Consider the following 14,933-nt stretch of genomic DNA (forward strand, 5'->3'; position numbering starts at 1 on the left):
AGCTCGTTCATGTGACTTTTAACTAAGTAATCTGTACTTTACTGCAAGCGGAGTTTGTATCAGAATTTCTATTAAGTTTAATATTTCTGCTTAAATCTTGCTGTAATCAAACTGTCGATGATTGTAGAAATTATGTGTTATTTTTGACCTTATGTCCGAGAAAATTAACTTTTTATTTTCTGCAAAGCTGTATAGTTTAAACAGAAAACGTCAGTAAAAGTTTTACTTTTTAAGAAGTTTGTTAGAGTAAAGTTTATTACTGATTAGTGAAAATATTCCAAACATCACCACCTTTATGACGGTATTTATTGCCGGACTGTTGTATTAGTCGGCATCATTTGTTGCGAGGTGTATTTATTGCAATCAGGCACTTCTTGTCTTCTATTTTTTCAACAAAGTCACCACAAGTTTAAATAATCTAAGCGCTTCTAAAGGCAGAACGCATTGATAGTATTTAGTGTAAGTGATTATAATGCAATATTTGGTATCAGTACTGTCTAATTGTATCAACAGCGCCCTCTGCTGGTTGATTTAGTGACTGTCGGGGCAGATTGAAGGATGTACTCCTTTCTAACAAACTTTATGACACTTTTTAATCATAAATTCAAACTGTACCTGAACCATTGTTCTTACTCGGGCGATTCCTGTTTATATGAATGTAGCCTTTTATTATTTTTTTGACAACCTGGAAAAATGCGGTATAAAATGTTGATAAAATTTCCCCTCAGTTTCTATCTATTTAAACTTTTCAGATAATGATGCATACATATGTCTTGTTTATAAATATCTGTTTGTTCTTAACATTACACCATCTCCATGAGCAATCATTCAGTAAAAAGGAAGTTAACATGATGAAGAAAGTGATGTGGAGGATTATCAGTTCTCAATTGGTGATCATACTTTAAAGTTGTAGTTGTAATTTGAAATAAAAATACTGTTCTAAAGCCTTGATTCATTTAAGGCAGTCAAGATACAAAAAAAAGGAGTGCTGTTTGAATCAGGGCCAATATTTCACCTATAAAATAACACGTGACAAGCAAAAGAAACGTGGACTCTGCAGGTTACAGACACACTGTATTTTAATGAAAGATTAGGTTAAAATAATACACTTTAATGAAAGAAGCAGACGATAAAAATCACCATAAATATGCTACATAATCCTAATCACACTCTGCTCTAACACGACTGAGTAAATGTATGTGTAAGGGCGGCTCGGTGTAAGGCTGTACACAAACACATGAGGGATGGATCTCAACAGCATGAAGTAAAAGTGACACCATCCCGACTGTGCAGAGGAAACTCTACATATGAACACCAGAATAATGCATCTGAAAAGCATCCAGCTAAAGACACACGCACGCACACACACACACACACACACGCAATAAAACGTGTACATTCAAGCAGGCTCTAGATTTCAGAATTCTTGTAGGAGACTTTTGCAGGATTTAGCATCACTGATTCAACATCCTGATTGCATTTGGCAAAAAATGCTGGTCTTATATAAAAAACATAATTTCACTGATAAAAAACAAAACCTCCCACTGCTCCCCAAACCTCTGCATCACTCAGAAATGATCTACAGGTTAAACAGGCCTAAATATTTAACTCCGTTTGGGCCGATATGTCTAAAAGTGCACCTTAAACTGAAAGGAAAACCCAAATAACTGCATCCGATTTGTAAGGTCAGATTATTTGACGTGCCCTGGCCCCACAGAGCGGGGCCGTTCAGTGGCAGCTGATAAAGGTTTCATCACTCAAACACTTTAAAACCCAACACGCACACACCTGTCCGTGTGACTACATCTCCCAGTCTCTCACACACAAACCCTACACTCATTCAGTCCATGTCCCAGCACAACGAGCAAATGGGATAGAAACATCAGCAAATGTGTTGTTGTGATCACTGGAAGAACATGAAGAACAGAAGATAAGGCATCACATGCTATTCTTGGCAAAGCCGTACGAAGTGAAAGTGTGGCACAGCGATGGCTCGTACGCGGGGTGAGGAAGCTACACTGGAACCCTTTGAAGACGAGGGGGATGCAACTTTTGAAAAAGTCATGGAGAAGATGAAGGTCTCCCTCTCAGTCCCAGCCGTTGTCTTTTATCATGTGGGACAGCTCGATGATGAACTTCCCCTCCTTGTACTTCTGACTCAGCTCAAAGGCCTGTTCCTGCAGAGGGGAGGCACACAAGTGTTGTTAAATTAGGTCTCATATCAGACTTGTACACTCTGGTAATCATCTACTACCACTGCTATTTCTAACTTCTCATACGAGTGTTATCTGCCAAAACGTTATGAAATGTTTGTGCGTTATTTATACTTTCACTTTGGGTACGGTTTCACTTTGGAGTTTATGCATTTATCAGCTGTAGTTTGTGGTAACTTATGTGCGCCTGTAAAGACACGAGGTGGGAACCACAACACTGAGTGCAGATACAGATTGTTGATAGTGAGGACATTAGAGCAGCACAATGTCAACATTTTGATATAAATTAGGAGCCTCGAAATCATTTTGATGGAACACAAAGCGTAAAAGAGCATCTTTCATTCTAACTCCATCCCCTGTGAAATTCTGCTTTTGCACTACATAACTTGAGTTACACGGGTGATATCTCTAATATCTCCGGCAAGAAGTTTTGTGCCAGAAAGCCTCGAAGGCAAACATCTTCAAAAAGATCGGCATCGACAGGAAAGAGAAAAAGAGACAGTGACTGAGTGAGAGTCGGGACGAGAGTTAATGTTAGAGTATGACCCAGTCAGGAGGAAAAGTTTGACTCATTTTGGAGGTCAAAAATAACAGATTCTTGCGTCATGTTGCTCTGACAAAGTTGAATAACGACTTCTGCTTTTCAGTAACACGTCCAGCTAAGAATGATTAACACACACAGACACAGCAGTTATCTCTAAACTCGGTTATGAAACGAGGCAATAAAAGAAACTCCCTGGATCTAACTGATACGCAACAGTACATGTTTAGATATAAATGCTATCAGGATGCAATCACTTCAGTCTGATGATACACTGTAGGTATTTATAGATGGAACCATGTTAACCCCCTTTGTTAGGCATGAAACTGGTTAAGCATCCTCTTCACAGGGAGCCTTACTTAAACACTTACATATTTCCAGCCCAGTGTAGTGTGACAGTTTTCACAGTAGATGTCGGCTACAGCGTGAAGCCCCGTGAGCAGCAGCCTCTCCTCTGCAGGACCACAGCCGATGTTCACCCTGAGAGCGAACAAAGTGTCGTCACACAGCAGCTCCTCTCTGACACACAGACGGCTTCGCTGTAATTTAATCACCAGGAAGAGCCTGCGTTCACCCTGATCAGTAAAGAAACTCCTTTCTGCATCATCAGAACTACTTCTGTTCTTGAAACAGTTGTGGCAATGATGCCTTTCTAAGGAACCTTACAGAACATCATTTAAAGCCAATAGATGCTAATAAAGTTAAAGTGCTGAAGTTATCTGATGGATTCACATCAGAGAGTCTTTCTGACCCACTAACGCAGCAGGAGCGTGATGAAAGTGAACTCAGCCAACTTCAAGGTCCACTCTAAAGTAAATCTAATCATCTGTTGACACTGTGGTTTGTGCAAACACGTCTGATACTGGGAATCTGCTTCCAGGGAAAACAAACTGTTTTAGAAATGACATGCTGGGACAAAAAAGATTGTTCACCATCGTTACTTCTGCTGCCAAGAACCACAAAAAAACATGACGTCACTAATATGAACAGATTATACAGACGGGCTTTCTTTCAAAAGAAATACTCACACAGAGTTGAAGAGGTAGGCTCGGCCCTGGCTGCCTTGGAAAGACTAGAAGACACGGATGAAACATCAGACAAAATAAAAATTTGGATCAAACACGACATCAGATTTATTATAATTTCCGTTCTTTACATAATGTCTCCAGAATGTTGTATAACTTTGGGAGATCTCCCATTTGTTTGAGGTCGGTCCAGTTTTTCCAGTTTATCTACTTTGGAAGCTACGTGAGAGCCATGAGGCTTTGTTATGAGATAATTATTAACAACACAGGGCGGCAGGCAGCTAACTCACCTTGGAGATCAGATCGTCATGGTTGGCCAGGTGGGCGCGGCAGTGCACACAGCTGTAGCGACGGTGGCAGGAGTCCAGGTAGGCCTGGAATGTCTTGGCCTTTGTCAGCTTCACCATGTCTGAGGAGGAGGAAGCAGGATGGTGGTAAACTGTTGTGCATGAGTGAGTGATGTTAGCATACAGGCTACAACTCCTAAGACCCAATAGTTAACCACATGAAGGATATTTTTTTAATTTAATTTAACCACTATCAGTCAAGTTCAGGACATTTGACACACACAGGTTCTCTATCAGCTTTCAACGTATCTGACAAGAGCAATAAAGCTGCAAATATTTCACCCCACATAACCTGACCTACATAAATACACTGATAGTGACACAATCAGCTGGTCAGATTAAAAGTAAGTTTGGAAATCAATTTAGCACGTCAGCCAAGTATTCACAAACTATTGGCTGGTCACATCTAAAATAATCCTTTTCCATTTTGTTTCTATCAAAGTAAAACTTATAACATTACCTTTACGGTACCTTAAGGTAACAACCAGGTCTGACACTTTACTGACCAGGTTCAATGATTGAAGAAGCCTATTTGCACCAGAAAGAGCAAAGACGATTTAGGACGCAGTCTATTTCAACTTCCTGATTATGTTAATGTAGGAAACCCAAACTTTGAGTTTGCACACTTTCTTAGTAATATCTTGCACATGCAAGTGTAAAACTCATTCATTGCAATTTAAAAATAGATATACTGTACATATCCTGTATATTCATTATTATATTATTTTCATTGTTGATTATTCTAAAAAGTTGTATTTGTAAATCTTCTTGACATAAACCCTGCTTCTTATCCTCGTAGCTCACCATTTAGCCTTTATATCAAAATACCTTAATTGCAGTCCTGAAAAACAATGTGCTAATCATGTATCTTCTTATTGTCAGTGTGCAGACTGACATTTAGTCAAAGTAACATTTGAAAAAGCGTGCATTGTTGTAGATTAACAGAATTAATTGAGTCTCAAGCTGGCAGACAGGTTAGGACAGAGTTTACCAACAGCAGCTTTCTTCCTGGTTCGGAATAGTTTGCACACCCTGAATTCACGTGCTGTGGGAATAATAGGAAAACGTGTTTGCAAGTAGTAAAATACACGTGAAGGTTTCTTCAAGTTAGACAACTCGGAAAGTAGGAGACACTTAGGTACACGAGATGCCCGGACGAAAAACATGTTGGTTTGATGGCAAAATACGTTGCATTTATCCACGCACTGCATGGCAGCGTTGGCTCATTTGTTGTTCCTTATATGGTGTTAATTTGTAACAATGAGTTGCTGTTCACGTTCGCATTAATCTGGTCCAAAAATTATAACATGTCTTCTATGCTGTTTTCACATAACCACATAAAAGCAGTCACCGTCAGAAGAACGACTACCCAACCTGGGACCTCCAAGGAGCACGTGAATGCAGGGTCAACCCTCGCTGTATTAGATGCAATCCACAATTCAGCACACTAACACGCAGGTAACCCTCTGTCAGTCACTGAATAACGACACAAACGGCCTAATACATCTGTTAGCTGCAACAGAAGTCGGTTAATAGCTCTGACCTAGCTTGCGTGTTAGCTAGCGGGCTAGCTCCGCTGTCACAACAAACAATAGCTAACAGAAGCTCAGATGCGCATTGCAGGATATTCCCCGGTGTTTGTCGACTCACCTGAAAATACAGAAGCTTATTTAAGTCTACAAAACGGACCAATATGAGTGACAGCTCAAAACCATCAAACAAAAGCAGGTATGTGGTGTACAGGTAGGCTCGGTCCAACGGTCGGCCACGCGCTGGCGGCGGGTCGGACAATAAAGATAGACAGCCTCTGTTTACCCGCGGCTCTTTTTTTAAATATGAACCAGCTTTAAACGTTTCTCCACCGCGGCCTTCGTCAAAAATCAGGTGCTGGATCTGACAATGCTGGCAGGCTGACAGCAGGAGGACCGAGCTGCGGCACCGGCGGGAGAAAAATGTGGTTTGTTTATGAAAACACGCAGAGGAGGAAGTCTACAGAGTGCAAAACAAACCCTGTCGACCAATCAGAGGCGGCGGTGACGTTTAGAATGTGGGTCAACCAATCAGATTTGACTTCACATGAGCCCTGTATGGCCCTGTATCAGTTGTCTTATAAACGCTGTTAGTGGGTTATCACATCCTGCTGGGGGATCTGGGATAAAAGTCCTTCACACTGGACGCAAACTGACCACATGTATACACTGTGAGAGCAAGTGTTTGTGGTTTTGTGAAAGATAAGGGAAGTGTTTTAGTATAGTTTGATATTCTAAGACAGGAAGTGCAGGGAGGTGTCCATGTTGTTGTGGTTTCTTGATTTGTTTCCTTTTCTAATTTTAGACTGAATGTTTCCTTTCCTCTTCAGCTGGTATGTTGTAGGCAGGAGGTCCAAATTTCCTCAATGTCCTTATTTTACTTTCCCCTAAACAAAGTCTGCTAAATATTTTCACAGTCTAATAAATAGGGTTTACATTTTAATGAGAAATGTTACTCTTCATGTAGTTTTTCTATACTTTTTATCTTCCGACATTATAGTACGTACATGTTGTTGGAAAAGCAGGGCTGTCTGATCTGTTGATTATTGGCTCTTTGTAATCATTTGGTTTATAAAAATTACTTGCACAACAGCATGAAGTGCATTGAGGACAGTTCATGCACCGAGTGCTCACCATGAAAATAGAAAGGAAGAACGAACATAAAAAGAGGATAAAACTCCATAATTAATGGGAAATAAAACCCAGATGAGATGTTAGATAATAAAAGAAGAAGCCGTCCTTATATGTGTTGTTTTTCTACTAAACAGTCTAAAGCCTAAATATATTCAGTTTACATTCAGAGACAAAGTTTCAGTTCTTTGGCTTTGAAAAGTTTTAATTGCCCCTCCAGGTATATAAATAAGGATATTAAGTCCCAACATGTGAAAAATGTGAATCTTAACCCCCCTGTCAATGTCAATAATCTGACTACATAACCAGAAATGTGACTGATCATGCTTTCTGTTTCATGAATATAGCTCCGGCTCTGTTTGTGATCACAGGAGACTCATTTCTCTGCCGGGTCACTAATTCAAACCTTTGCTCTTTGCTCTGATCCACTTATTTTCCATTAACCCACTTGTCACACGGCAGGACACGGCCAAGCAGGGCAGAAAAATACAGCCTTTGTTTCTACAACAGAGTGGTTGATTATTATCAGCAGCGTGGCCGGACTTTGAACGCAGCCTGGGAAAATAAGGACACAGGTGAGGCTTACTGCACATGCAAACGCTCCTTTTCTACACCTGCATTTAAAGTAGATTTTATTCACACACATACGCACAACACAGCCTAGATATTTTTTATGGTTTAAGTGCAGCTTTCTTTACTTTCATGTTTACTGTTGTGTTCTTTTCTTTGTGATACTTCAACAAAGTAAATATAGAAATAAAAATACTAAAGCAAAGTTGTTAAAGATAAATTATTTCTTCCTTAAACTGATAAATAAAATCAGAAATAACTTCAGTCACAGTCAAAACAGAGTCACGCTTGCTCTCTTATCACGAGGATGTCAGGTGACTCATTGCAGCTGGTTAAACATCAACTCAGCTACAAACACTGAACTTCACTTTCACAGACTGAGGAGGGAAATAAAATAAAACTACAGCGAACATGAATCAATCTAATCAATCTTATCTTATCAATCTTTTTAATCCCAACATCCTGTTTCAATCATCAAAACAAATACAGAAATCATCCATAAGGCTCAGACTCACAGAAAAGTCTTTCAATTATTCATCCAAATTAAAGTTATTGTTATTGTTATTGTTAAGTGTTAATTATCAAAGGCAGACTTCCTTTATAATTCACTCAGTCAGTTTAAAACAGTATTATCTCTCCAGCAAACACAAACAGTCACATTAACAACATCAGAGACATTTGTCTCTCATGAGGTTCCTTTTGTGTTTTGTGTCAAAAGATTCGACTCTGCAAGCAAAGAAAGATTTCAAAGAACCATCGACACCGCATGAAAAAAAAATCATGGCAAGTAAAATACATGTTGATTAGAGTGAGTATTACAGCACATCATTCATTTGTTTGCAAACCCAAAAGTTGAATTTGCAGTTTGCAGAAACACACACTATAAAAAGATGGCCGACATGACAGCTCCCTAAAGTGAAGCCAAACCCTCTCTGTGCTAAGCTGATTTATGTCCAAGTGTTCATTTTTCTGACCAGTTTACTTTTAATTAGTTATTTGATGCTGTAAAAAGGGGGTGTGGCCTCATGATTGACAGCTCTGTGGACAAATGGGGCTCCTGCAGCGCTCTGTTACTGAGTAGCAGAGTAGAGGAGGAACGGCGAGAGGAGACGTAACTAACACTAACACTACAGTCATTGAACTTTCCATCAGCGTGAATATCTGCTTCAGACCGACACAAGAAGCTGTTCTGCTGCAGACTGAGCCCACCTGAGGGCTCCAACACGCCAAGGACACCTGAGGGCTCCAACACAGCAAGCTGTTCTTCCCGTTCCACTAAAAAATAAGTCCCTCCTGCTCGGTTGGATTTGTTGCAGAGAGAAACTAGTGACTGTTCTATAAACTGTGTCTGGACGCATAATGAACTGATTGCATTGTATTGTATTGACAGTGATTGAGGACTGAGATTAAAGACAGTTTTGTTCCCTCTGCATGTGAACTGTTCCACTAATCTCGTCACAGTCAAAGGAAGGAGTCTCACACTTCTTCTCGTTTACAGTCTTTTTCTTCTCATTCGTCGAAGCTGCCTTTTCCTGAGTTTGATCTGATCGCTGTGTTGATGTGTTGATCACTCCTGACGTCTGTTCCTGCACAGGTAGTTCGACAGAAGAGCGGGATAGTCGGTCATCACCCCCGTGGCCCCGACGTCAAACGCAGCCTTTATGTCTTCATCCTCATTACACACAAACAAATGAACCTGCAGGTAACAGATAGAGCAGTCAGCGTTGACGATGTGTTCAGGGTCCCAGAGGAAAATGGGATAAATTTAGTAACTATTTAAAAAAAAATTAAGATTATTACAAACCAAACAGAAGCAGAGGTCATAGATTATTATGTTTGTTATGCATTGAACGACCCAACAGTATCATGCACAAGTTTGCACAAGCAAACACTCTTCATGCAGGTTTAGTTTGTGCACAGGTGGAGTGAAGACGACGGTTCAGAGCTTCTTGCACACCTGTGGTCAAACTACGACAAAGCAAACTAACCGAGTAGCTTATAATGAAGCTGTGAGAAAACTAGCGACCTAGTTTGTGGCTGTACGAGTCAGTACTGTAGTTTATATATGTAGTTTTAAAATATTTGGGGAGAAATAAACCACTACACTCTGACTTATTAAAAACGTTGAGCAAAAGCAGCTACACGTGAGGAAGTGTAAAGAAGTAAAACAATGGTTTCATACCTGAATTCCTCGGGCTGCGAGGTGATCAAAGAGACTCTTCCTCATCGTGACTCTGGAGCGACAGCAGGAGCGAATATATCAGAAACACTGTAGCTTAGAATACTGTCATTCTGCATGAAAGCATTACTCCCTGTACTCTCACATATTTGACTTCCTAATGACCATGTTATGTTCGTACACTCAGGTGACAGGTGAGCTGTAGCTTCACTCACTTCTCTAACAGAGAGACGATCAGCTCGTTCCTCAGGATTCGCTTCTTAGGGATGAACGTCCTGCAGCAAAGAGACACACAGAGAAACAACATCAGCTCATTTATTTCTTTTATTTTTAGTTTAGAGTTTAATGATTCAGTATCAACATCTTTTAATCCTCTGTCCTGCTTATTGTATTTTTTGTGCTTTATGTCTTTGCACGTTTGCAAACACAGACACACACGCCCTGAACAAACAGTCTGAGTAACCATCTTTGTGTGTTTGTTTGTGTCATTACTGCAGCGGTTCTGTGTTTTCTTTCCTAATATTTGTTTTATTTCATCTCCAGGGTGTTGTTGCCTGTTGTCCAGCTGTTGTCATATGTTCTTATTCTACGTCTGGTGTTTCAGAAAAGTGTAAACAGTAGTTTTATTATTCATGTTGATCCATGTTATTGTTTTAATGTCTGGTCCTTTAATAACTTCTCACCACGTCTCCGCCTCTGTTCTGTGTTTATGCACTCAGCAGTGAAGAGTAATAAACACATAAAATCTTACACCGAACATAAGATTAGATAAGAAATGTCAGAGGACGACACCAGATGTAAAACACTCCCTCACCTGTTGATGATGCGCGGCAGGTAGAACTGCAGTAAACTCTCTCCCAGGGGCACAAAGGGCAGCAGGCCGCTGTAGAAGAGCAGCAGCAGCAGGAGGCCTCGGCTCACCGTGAAGCTGTACGGCATGGAGCCGTTCTGCAGGAGAGGGAGTTTCAGTTACAGTGTACAGGTTCATTTCACCTGTTCGAAGGTTCAACTGTTCTCTAAGAGGCAAACACGTCACGGTGCCTGTGAATTCTGCAGCTTTGTCTCCCCCTGGTGGTGACTTTACCGTTCTGTGACATTTCTTCATGATCCTGGAGTTCACTGTGGCCCAGACTGTGATCTCCTCTCTGTTGTAGCGTTTCACCAAGTCAGACACCTGCACACACAGGTGTAATAACAAAGATAACAGTGTTAAACATGCACGAAGAGAAAGTGTCAGTTGCCAAGGAAATAACTGCGGAGCTTTTCAAATGTGGATGTAAAAACAAGACAATAAATAAAGCAAACCAACAAAAGAAAATAAGCATCGGATTTAAGAATTAAAAGTTGCTTTGTGTAAATGTATTTTGAGAAGTGTGATCTCAGTGACTTTGGAAGAGAGAAAAGAGTTTAGTCTGAATGTCTCAGGTCTTTAACGTGGTTCAAAGCTGCAGCATTCTGCACCAGCTGGAGGAAACGGGGATGTTTTTGGGTGTACTGAACCTTTTCTATCAGCTGACTGTTGTTTTCTTTGATCTCGATGCTGACGGGCATCTCGGGGAACTTCCTGAACAAATCCTCCAGCAGAGCGAACTTCCTGTCTGCACCGCTGCTGAAGCGACCTGCAGGAGGGAGGGGTGACAACAATATGAGGACAATAAAACAGTATAAACACACACACACACACACACACACACACACACGTACTGACCTACTTCTTCATTAAATGTTTGTTCATGATTGAAAGTTACAGGATGAGAGGAGATGCTCACCTGCATAAAATGTCACCTCCAGCCTCTCCTTGTACGGAGGAAGGTCCTGAAAGAAGAAATATGGAGACATTCTGATTATCATGTAATTGTTATTATGATATTATATTCAGCCATTTTGGGATGTATCTGTAGTCATCCATCTTTTCTTTGTTTGTTCAGCCATAGTAGATTACTGTTTACTCGCAACACTTGCAGAGAGCGGAAAAGCAGCCGCTTAGCTCCGCCTACCCTCTCTGGCAGACCAACCACTGCTGGCTGATGGAAAACGCGTCACTAACTGGGCGCCGCCACAGACACCCAGTCCATAATAATACTATATACTGCAGATGCAAAGGCTTTCATCAGTGGGCCATCGGCTCAGTCACCATTGTGTGACCTCATTCGGCGATAGATGGAGACTTAACAGACATTTATTTACATGCAAATCTTCCAGGTTATACCTGTAACATGTAAACTCTAGTGAAGAGCATGTATTTAGTCTCGTTTACATTCAACACTAATTCCATATTAAAAAGGACATCACGCAGCTTGTGAAAGGCTTGTTGTAGAATTCAGCGCGGTGACTGTGCAGCATCTGCAAAGCAATTCAGAACCATATCTTCCAGATGAAAGCTGTGGCTCAGTTAGAGAGCTGCATCCTTCAAAGGACGCGGTCCACGGAGGATGAGTCATTCGAGTCATTCGTAGCCTGTGTAGACGATAAGACCAAACTGCAGTGAGACGGTCCGGTCTACAGAGGATTTCCTGTTTGCATCACCAGCTGCTCCCGCCCATAACCTTGCTTCACCAGATGCTACTCCTGTCGCCTAGCAACAGGTAGCTAGCAGGCATAACTAACGTCACTTAACTTTTATTTTATTCTATTATTTTACAGATAAATTGAAGTTTTAAGGCCCCCTTCGTTATTTTCAACATTTGTATCTCTAGCTATTTGATTGAGTTGAAACTAAAAAGTTAGATATTTAAAGTGTATTCCTCGGCCGTTTAAGAGTTCGAATTGACGCGCAATGAATCTCGTGATATGTTGGGCCACAAAGAATGCCCCTCGATGGATCCTTTGCGCCCCGGGAAAAGGAGGACGCATTTGTCGGCCGCATCTGACAGAGCCTTCGAAATGCGACACGCCGCTGTGACGCAATCGGCCTTGAAATACGTCCTTTGGAGGATGCAGCCCCTGAATTGGGACACAGCTAAAGTTTGGCATCATAGTTTGATAATAAGAGTTTAATATTGTAAAGATTAGAATCTGAATAAGAGAGGACCCAATACTGAACCTTGAGGAACTCCTAAAGTGGTAAAAAGAACACACTGCACTCTTTTACTCTGATCAGCGAATATGTGCGACACGCGGCTCAGAGGCATGTCATGGAAGCTTTAAGTCAATATTTGCAGGTGAACTCACCTTGCATATAGGGGAATAGTCATATTACAAATGCATGTTCTGTAATGTAAAGTGTGACCTTGTGACCTTTGACCTCTCACCTGTAGTTTGAGTGAGGAGATGGTGACGTCGTGGCCGGTCTGCCTCTGCAGGTTCTCATCATGTGACACCACCACGTGTCCGTCATGCGTCAGGTGACAGTCGAGCTCCAGCATCTGTGTGCCCTGATCCACCGCACTGCAGGCAGACAGGTACAGGTGGAGGGAAGATGAAACAGTGAGACGTTCAGGGTCAAACAGACAAGTACAATATATGTTTGTTATATTATTATAAAGACTTCACTTCAATAAAACTCAAAGTGTGTTTGATCCTTTATTGATCTTGAAAGCAAGGAAGTGAAACCAGACGCTGGATGTAATCTGTTTCCTGATCTGAGAGCAGCTGGAGCTCGTCTCTGAAGTTTAATACTCACTGTGTGAACGCCTCCATCGTGCTCTCTATCCTCTCTCCACATCCTGCGGACAAACACAGGGGTCAGGGGTCGTGAAAGTCTGTAAATTCAAGAAGCAACCAGCCCTAAAGCTGAAGTGCCAAAAAGCTGCAGTTCCTCTGGTGTCCACTTGAGGCTGCCTCCAGCAGTGAGTCAGTCCCCATAGAGCCCCATGTTAAACTTTACAGCAGAAATAAACATGTTTACAGCCTGGTACAAAAAACAGTTTGGGTCTCTATAGCTCATTTCTCTCTTCATGACAACTGTACGGGGAGAATCTTTATATAGCTCACCTGTTTACATTATATTAAGGCTTAAAGGGATGCTTCATTAGGGGCGTGGCCTCTTTGAGTGACAGCTGGGAGCTGCTAGCTGTCTGCTAGGTGTCACCTCAGCTAATTCAGTTACTGAACGTAACCTCTGGGCCGTGTTTGTGCTGCTGGAGCCTTTTGTTAATGTAAATATCAGACAGATAATCTGTCAGTCCGTCCAACACGTCTGACAGCATACCTGGCTTATCTCGCTTAGTGTTCGTCATACATCGATTTATTTGTGGCGGCCGTCGTGATGGAAAAAAACGAGGGCAAACCAGCTCATTCACCAGCTAACGAATTAGCCACGGACACAGCTTTGATAACTTAGCATTTGCTAACCCCTCGCTCCTCTCCAGCTTCACCTCTCGTCCAAATAAGGTCACCTTTGGCTCCAAAAAACCAACATGGCGGCAACGGAATGCCAAGAATGATGTCGGAAATCAGTCAATGTGGACATTTTTTAATGTCACTTTTTTTACGCTTAACTGCTGTTTCTTTTCTTTCAGCCCAGTGCATGATGATTCATAAAGTGCTGGGTTAGAGACCATCACTTGTGCACTACTTTTCAAGATGCATTGTGGGATACTACATCGGGTAAATTCTCACCAAATACGCAGACAGCCCTACAACATTCATTATTCAGTGTTTTAGGAGACAGCTAAGGCTTCTGAATATTGACTGACACTCATCACGGCTCCTCCACGCTCCTGCCACCTCCTCTTACCTCCTCTGTGTGAGATGTGTGTGCAGTAGAAGGCCGTGCGTTTCCTCCTGTGCAGAATGAGCGGGTTCTTCAGCAGGTACACCGAGGTGAGAGCGTATCCACCCAGAGCGGGGAGGATGAAGAACAGGAAGCTGCTCATCCTCCTCATACAAACATCCAGTGAGCTCCTGAGTCTCTGAAGGATCACGAACCAAACCAGGCAACAGAAGGTGAAAAAACCCTGAATGAAGATCCAACACAATCCTGTGAATGTTTCCAAGGAGAAGAGAGCAGATCCAGCAGCCCGACTGGAGACAAGCTTTTCTCCGTCTTCACTGGAAATCAAGAAAAATCTGGACAAACAGGTGAGACTGAAAGAAAATGTCCGTCTTCGTCACTTGAAGTCTCCTGAAACGTTCAGAGCTGTAAAAATCTGTTAATGAAGCACCAGCTCGTAACCTGCAGCTCACCTCTCTCTCTCTCTCTCTCTCTCTCTCTCTCTCTCTCTCTGGCCTCTCCCCTGCCTGTGGCAATACTATCTCTCTGTCTGTTGTTCAGCCTGGATGCCTTTGTGTGTGTGTGTGTGTCATACCTGTGCGTTGCTCGTGTGCCAGAGGATTTCTTTTATTGTGCTTCATTGTTTGTGCCACAGGATCATTTGTACCTTTAAATATTTCTGTCATGTCGTTGTAATTACACTTACATGATCTGGTTAGAGTTTATATTTGACTGAGACGACCT

The 14,933-nt window shown here is 41.7% G+C and overlaps 2 protein-coding genes across 2 annotated transcripts; both read right to left on the minus strand.

Annotated features, from left to right (window-relative positions):
- Window positions 1-1,067: 1,067 nt before the first annotated feature.
- On the minus strand, window positions 1,068-6,075 carry ypel3 (yippee-like 3). The gene is made up of 5 exons (XM_069674870.1): window positions 5,777-6,075; window positions 4,070-4,188; window positions 3,783-3,826; window positions 3,126-3,234; window positions 1,068-2,177 (listed from the first exon to the last, which is right to left on the minus strand). The coding sequence occupies exons 2-5, from the start codon at window positions 4,184-4,186 to the stop codon at window positions 2,088-2,090; spliced, it is 360 nt and encodes a 119-aa protein (XP_069530971.1). The 5' UTR covers window positions 4,187-4,188; window positions 5,777-6,075; the 3' UTR covers window positions 1,068-2,087.
- A 1,328-nt stretch (window positions 6,076-7,403) lies between these two features.
- Window positions 7,404-14,684, minus strand: gdpd3a (glycerophosphodiester phosphodiesterase domain containing 3a). The gene is made up of 10 exons (XM_069674849.1): window positions 14,214-14,684; window positions 13,158-13,200; window positions 12,787-12,922; window positions 11,305-11,350; window positions 11,036-11,154; window positions 10,620-10,709; window positions 10,350-10,483; window positions 9,751-9,810; window positions 9,539-9,590; window positions 7,404-9,052 (listed from the first exon to the last, which is right to left on the minus strand). The coding sequence occupies exons 1-10, from the start codon at window positions 14,359-14,361 to the stop codon at window positions 8,924-8,926; spliced, it is 957 nt and encodes a 318-aa protein (XP_069530950.1). The 5' UTR covers window positions 14,362-14,684; the 3' UTR covers window positions 7,404-8,923.
- Between the last annotated feature and the right edge of the window lie 249 nt (window positions 14,685-14,933).

This window comes from Semicossyphus pulcher, unplaced genomic scaffold, assembly GCF_022749685.1.
Source record: "Semicossyphus pulcher isolate SPU_LCO1_2020_fin unplaced genomic scaffold, fSemPul1.0.p SCAF_23, whole genome shotgun sequence".
In the NCBI taxonomy this organism is placed as follows: domain Eukaryota; kingdom Metazoa; phylum Chordata; class Actinopteri; order Labriformes; family Labridae; genus Semicossyphus; species Semicossyphus pulcher.

Coding starts and splice junctions, on each gene's coding strand:
- ypel3 (XM_069674870.1), bottom strand. CDS start 4,186: ATGGTGAAGCTGACAAAGGCCAAGACATTCCAGGCCTACCTGGACTCC. Junction 3,235..3,782: donor GCCTACCTCTTCAACTCTGT/GTGAGTATTTCT, acceptor GTTCGCTCTCAG/GGTGAACATCGGCTGTGGTC. Junction 2,178..3,125: donor CTACACTGGGCTGGAAATAT/GTAAGTGTTTAA, acceptor TCCCCTCTGCAG/GAACAGGCCTTTGAGCTGAG.
- gdpd3a (XM_069674849.1), bottom strand. CDS start 14,361: ATGAGGAGGATGAGCAGCTTCCTGTTCTTCATCCTCCCCGCTCTGGGT. Junction 11,351..12,786: donor TCTCCTCACTCAAACTACAG/GTGAGAGGTCAA, acceptor TTCTTCTTTCAG/GACCTTCCTCCGTACAAGGA. Junction 9,591..9,750: donor ATCGTCTCTCTGTTAGAGAA/GTGAGTGAAGCT, acceptor CTGTCGCTCCAG/AGTCACGATGAGGAAGAGTC.